The 7,016-nt window shown below is 30.8% G+C and overlaps 1 protein-coding gene across 1 annotated transcript; it reads left to right on the top strand.

The window, feature by feature from the left end:
* Nucleotides 1–1,695: 1,695 nt before the first annotated feature.
* LOC143228280 (thiol S-methyltransferase TMT1A-like) lies at nt 1,696–4,908 on the top strand. Its single transcript, XM_076459563.1, has 2 exons — nt 1,696–2,291; nt 3,789–4,908. Exons 1-2 carry the CDS (start codon nt 1,764–1,766, stop codon nt 4,023–4,025), a joined length of 765 nt encoding a protein of 254 aa, XP_076315678.1. The 5' UTR covers nt 1,696–1,763; the 3' UTR covers nt 4,026–4,908.
* Nucleotides 4,909–7,016: the final 2,108 nt, after the last annotated feature.

The raw sequence follows: 7,016 nt of genomic DNA, 5'->3' as shown, positions 1-7,016 counted from the left end.
GACTTATTTCTATGTACAACTGTCATCCAGTGCAAAGAAATCATCAGAGTGAACTGTTTTTGGACATTGCTGTCAATGTGGTCATTATACCAAGTCAGTAATGGACACTTCTGATGTCATTTATATAACTATAATAAGCTGTTTACAATTTACAGGTTATGAGGAATATCATGACACTTTTGTGTAAACGACAAAAAAAGCTTAAAAATGCATAACACTTATGAGTGTCAGCTGTAATGCTTGTACTCTACACACACTTACATACATGGATGTATTATTTCAGGCAGCATTTGACCAACATATCAGTTGAATTTGTGTAGTGTTAAGAAGTTGTAACACATATAAAATGCTTTCAAAGGGGCATAGTGCAATATTATATTGTTATTTACATTTTTTCGAACTATCACATGAGACAGTATGATCCAGGCTGTATGTAGAATAAAATATATACGTTCTTTGCTGTTGTACGACAGCCTTGTCAATTTAAATTTGATAACAACTGAAAGACAGACAGTTTATAAGTTGAGATCATGGGAGTTTCTGAGAATTATTTCAGTTGAATTTTGGCATTGCATGTCCTAATTTTGGCTGCACAGACTTTTTTTACATTTGGAGTGTTATGTAACGAAACTGAGAGGCAGTTTCATATCTAGTGGACTAAGTCTTTTGTATGTATTGCATGTGATTAAGAATAATGAAATTTGTTAAATAGGTTTGAAATGTTGTGTATGACTTAAATTATTTATTTATTTTAAAGATAAAATTTTTTGTGATTAATTTTCTCTTTCTCTACAGCTGTAGAAGTATTTAGTGTTGTTCTAATGGCCTGCTCTTCTTTATATTTCAATTGGAATTATGAGAAGGATCTTTTTATGTCTCTTAACTTCATTTGGATAATGAAGTATGGTGATCATCCAACTATAAGGTGAACAAAATCAATTGATTTTGGAGCATTATGGTTAAGACGTTGTCTTTTTTGACTAAACATTTTTATCTCAACCAATTCGATACTTACAAAGTAAAAATTCAAATCAGTGATTTCTAAGTTTAACTTTTAAGTTGTTTTTAATTATACTTGAATAAAGATAGTGGTTGCTTTATACCACAATAAATATTTCTTATGTATAAGTATATAAATATTACCGAAACATCTTATTTCAGATATACTTTTAAAAATGGGGAAAATGTGCAGTAATGATAGCTGAATTAAATTTTTCTGCCCTAGTCATCCCTAATTTAGCAGCTAGTCATCATCACCCACCGCCAACGTTTGGGATACTCTTTTACCAAGTAATAGTGGAATTATAACACCCCCACGGCTGAAAGGACGAGCATGTTTAGTGCTACGGGAATTCAAACCCGCGTCACTCAAATTACAAAACGAATACCTGATTCCACTAGGCCATGCTGGGCTGTGTATTATAAGAGCTTGGAGTTTATCGTATATGTATGCGTGTATAATAGTTAACCCTTAGAATGCTGCTGCCTCGCTGTGTCATAGGTCTAAATGTTGTTTGCACTCAAATCTTGAGTCAAGAATACTAGTTACGCATGCACCCGATCGTTTCCCTGTATTCACTGAGTAATCTTGAATGGCTACGCAAGTATCACGTGTCTGTCTCAACACTAAGGTGGTTTGCCACTGTCAAACCAGTTAACACTTAATTTTTATTCACAGACATATATCCGGTAGAAGTTTAAGAAAACTCAAGTGATTGAAGCCAAATATCATTTCGCGAGCTATACGTGCAGTAACTGGAATAATGGTGAACCTAAATAATTTTCTTGTAACTTACGGCGTAGTAGCGACCGTATTTTTCATTTTACTGTGGGCGTTGCGATGCAAACTTAAAAGTATAAAGCAACGAATGTTTGCTTTCTTTAATGATAGGTATGTGTCAAAAATGATGGACAATGAGTTATTCAATTTTAAGGAAAAACTATTTTCTCATATGAACACGATGGTTTCTCATGATCCACATTTAAAAACAAAAGGACAAGGTGTGATTAGAGTCTTAGAGATTGGTGTTGGTACTGGTGTAAATCTCAAATATTATCCAGTAGGGTGCAGATTCACATGTGTCGAACCTAACCCGTATTTTGAAACCTATTTTATGAAGAATAGCGAGAAATTTCGACATATTCAAGTGGAACAGTTTGTGACCGCTATGGCAGAAAACATGGCCGAAATACCTGAAAACAGCGTGGACGCCGTCGTGTCAACTTGTGTTTTGTGTTCTGTGATGAAGATTCAGGACGTTCTGCACGAGATCAAGAGAGTACTTGTACCTGTAAGTTGTAAAAACAAGAAAATAGTTATGGAAATGCCCCATTGCGGGCTCTATTTCTAGTATTTCTTAACAGTTACACAGTAAAACTGCTTAAATATTGCGTAATAATACTGATACCTTACGTGTGCTTTAACCAACACTACTTCTCATTTATATTATTTGTTTTCTACAACTGGAACGAAAACATTGTGTGGATAAGATGGATAAACAAAAAGTATTCTGAACTCAGTTCATACATCTTAGTACTGAAACAAAATTCGTGATATCCAGTAGCTCAGCGACAAGCATTCAGAAACGCTTATAACCCTAAAAGTGGATTTTGATATCCATAGTAGGCACAGCACAGATAACTCGTTATGTAACTTTCCACTTAACAACAAACCAGTCCTCCTGTTTTAGTCCTTACTGTGTGACTGGTAACGTACGATTATACGTTAGATATTGAGAAGTCCTCTATATTGAACATTTTCTCTGCTTATATACGTTTGGACTTGCATGATCCCCTTTTATATTAATAGTTTATATAGAAGTCGTGGATACGGTTGATATTATTCAAACGTAATATACGAAACCAATTCATAAAATTGGTGTGACAAATATATTTCTTTTCAAATTTAAATATAATGATCTGAGCTATGCAAATACATCTAGAATAATAGCTCATGTTAATCACTAAGAATGCCAAATGCACTTATAAAATCGTTCCTTTAAAAGCCAATAAAATCAGAATGAAATGGTTAGCTTGCACGAGAGAAAAACGTTTCTGAAGAATAGTTGGAAATACATTGTTTTCATTAGAGTGAAGTATATAGTAACACAATGAACTGTCTATATTAAACCTTCCCCACGGATGTAAGACAGGTTTTAAACTTGAGTTTTCAGGCTTAATGTTGAACCGCTGAAAGGAGACAGCACTTGTTCATTGTAATAATTATACCACCAGAGTAATAACTATAAACGACCTATTTTACAACATTGAAATTAACCAAAACATTCAGAAAAATGATTCATTTTTAGACCACAAACACACATCTGAAACTTAAAGATAACGAAAAACGTGTAGGAATATAACAGTACTTTCCAACATTAGATGTTTCCATTCGCCTTTATCGATTTGAAATACATAAGAATCTAGCAGAAATTAGTGGGATTAATTGCAATATTTAGAGTGTTATATTCTTATAACGTTTCTCTTTCCTTAACATGGATATTGTTACCAAAAAAACTATGGACTCTTGAATAAGTTTATGCGTACATCATTTAGATAATATACTTGAAAACGAGTTTTGGGAGACTTATGCACTATTAATGTGTGTTTCAGTCTCGTTGTAGTAATATAATATTTTTTACAAACTTATTTTATACATTTGAAAATGCAAATTTTATGTACTTACCAATTTACTTGTCGTTTTAGTTTATTTATTTATACTTTTATTTGTTTAGGGACTCTAAATTACTGTTGTTGTTTTTCTATATCAGTATTTATTTCCTAAATAGGGAGGAAAATTTCTTTACTGCGAACATATCGGGTATGATCGTAAAACTTGGAAACGTTTCGCTCAATGGATTATGGAACCGTTATGGATTTTTATGTTTGAAAACTGCCACCTAACCTTAGATACAGGAGTTTCCGTAAGAAAAGCAGGATTTACCGACGTTTCTCAAAGTGTGGTTGACATAGAAGGATTGTGTTTCCTTTTCGGGCGTCATGTAATTGGTATAGCTACAAAATGATTCCTTTGGTCTGGAAGTTATGGCTATTGTTAATAATTGGCAACAAAATGTTTTAATTACTAAATACTAATATAAAACTGATTTTATTTTGTGTACTTTTTAATTTAAGAAGAATGCAAAGTCCTTTCTAAGTAATCAAAGCGCTTCATTTCTTCGAATAACATTTCATACTTTATACAGTCTAGGTAAGTAATTTAACCAAGAAATCGTCCTAACTTTATAGTGACGCTAATACGACAATATAATATAATACATATAACATACATTGTAAACATTTGTATCTAGCATTATAATACTAGACACCCATCAAAAGAGTTTTGCAGAAATAATGATACCAGTTTCTATTGAAGAAATGCTGTCATTAAATATCTTTTAAAATAGGTTTTGAAAACTGAAATAAAGACTTAGCCAGACAATATAATTGACATCACATCAACAAAGTTTAAAAACTAACGTTTCACGGATTCTACATGTTTAATAAAAACAAAAGGTTGGAAAGAGGATTAAGAGGACACATCATGTTCTAAACTCCTGGTTTTCTACACAATAAAAACATATTATGATATATATAAATTGTAACAGAAATATATGAAACATAAGTTTTTTACGGAACTTTATATTATTCCATCAAGCTACAACAGATACTTGAAAATGATGACACAAAGATTATGTCAATTTTCTGCACAAAGAATGTTGTGAAAGGAAATTTTAAATGAAATTTAAAATAGAACGAACTTATAAAAACTATTTTCGATTAAATTTAGATTAAATTAAAATAACACCACAGCTATAGAGAGTGAATAAATGAATAGTGCATAATTCAACTGAAATTTTAAAAGTTGATGTATACCCAATTCTAAATAAAATATGTCAAACAAATAAATGTGTGGTTGTGGTAACATGCTGATCTGATGTAAAGTAGACTGATATGTAGAGGAAAATATTTTTATTTGTTGATGTTTAGATACAGAATCCAATGTCAAAGAATTTTAAATGTACAAATCACATGCAATGTTCACGGGAAAACATAGGAATGGTTTTGTCACTTCAAACACATACATTGTTTCCTTCTAAACATATTTAAAATATTACAGAAATAATAATTATTTGTTGTCAATGATGCTGTTAAATTTGTTATAGTTTCTTAAAGTTTTAAAGAAAAAACTGTTTTGAAAAGTACATGGAATATGTAAACAATGTTTTATGAATATTTAGTAAAAAATAGTAAGTATTATCCCTAGGCAACACATTTATTTCTGGAATATCTCTAATAAGTGATTATTAAAGTGAAGTCCTCCAACGATCCACTTGCGATATTCGGAACTTTAGGATTTTTTTCTTTATCTCATCATCATTGAATTCTTTCTTCTTTTAGAATCATTTGTTTTTAACAAATCGAATATCTAGTTACATAATAAGTAGACTTATCATCTCAAAATATCAGGAACACTTATGTGTGATGAATCGATTAACATTCTCTTCGTCCCTATATATATGTATGGAAACTAGTGCATTATATTTTCTATTTATAGCACTGAAACTTAGCATTTGTAATTCAGCCAGTTTTCTGATGTCGGCAAAAATAACAAAACTTTACAGCGATTTCTGACACGATAGAGGAAGAAAACATTTTAACGAAACAACAGACTTTCTTTTGGTATCAGAATTAAAAGAAAAAATAAAGAATACAAAGTAATGATTTAAAACACTACAAGTAACCTTTGTTTTATATTTTTATTTCGCACTCGTAATTTCCTCATCAATTTTAATTCCAAACAGTTGTTACAAATAACATTGCAGTAGACAAGTCTGAACAAATCATTGTTACAACACATGTTTCATAAATGAGATAATGGTGAAAATAAGATCTAAATTTGAATAAACTTCAACTTTCAAGAAACAGCAACAGCACGGAATCAGATCACGAAGTAGTGGAAAGAAGAAAATGAATAAAAAGATAGAGTATCGACAGAAGGTAGAGAAAAATGATACAGGAAGTTATAAAAAAAACGCCGAAACAAAGTCTTGCCTAACTCACGAGCAAACCCGATTGCATAATTTCCCCTTAAATTAATAGACAGCAAACACACTCACCATTTAGCTTACAAATTAAATCACAGCTGAACTCAATTTAATTTATAGCCTACAATTTATTTAACACAAAAATATGTATATACCATAGATATTAAAAATACATTTTTTTCTAAAACAAATACACCTTTTAGGCCATAAAACAAGAATTGTTATTATTGAGCTGTAGATAATGAATTTAAAAATATTACAGAATAGATATTGAATTTTTCTAATAAATTGCTGTTAATGCAAGATAAATATGAAACTAAAAAATGCTAAGACACAATACAGAATATGAAACATAACTGACAAACTGAAGATATAAGAAAGAAACTCCTGAATTAGTAACACATAAAATTAGTATCACATAAACCTAATAATTTTGTCAAATGATTTAGCACATAAGAAAGTAGGCACGTACTAGGACACTGGGAAAATCCTTATGAGTTTCTTTGGAAAAGTATGTAAAAAATAAATTACTGATCCGCCGGAACAATAAATAAATAATTATTTGTCTCTAGCCATCACACTAATTATTTACTTTATAACACTTCTGTTAAAAGGTTATCTCCTATCTTATGAAGGACTCATCTTTGTTTTCAAAATTACTGCTCGTATGCTCTGTCTTTGGTGTTTTAACATCAGATTACACACACTTGTTAAGTGGGTATTTTTGTTATTTTATGGCAAATGTTTGGGAATAGATATTTTCCCAGTATATTTTTCTAGTTTAATTCACCCATGACAAAAGTTGTTAAAGAAATTCAATAATAAAGTTCTAAGAAAAATTTCTGAACGTCACATTCGGGATACAACCTCTCTTGCTTCTTCGAAACATTAGTTTACACATTTTGTGCTATTAACAACAAATATTTTCATTATAATTTTCAATTCTACATTTAGTTAAAGAAACATGTA

The sequence above is a fragment of the Tachypleus tridentatus genome, chromosome 10 (genome assembly GCF_004210375.1).
Source record: "Tachypleus tridentatus isolate NWPU-2018 chromosome 10, ASM421037v1, whole genome shotgun sequence".
In the NCBI taxonomy this organism is placed as follows: Eukaryota; Metazoa; Arthropoda; class Merostomata; order Xiphosura; family Limulidae; genus Tachypleus; species Tachypleus tridentatus.
The sequence above is the reverse complement of the archived record's forward strand: the minus strand, read 5'-3'. Positions and strand labels throughout refer to the sequence as shown.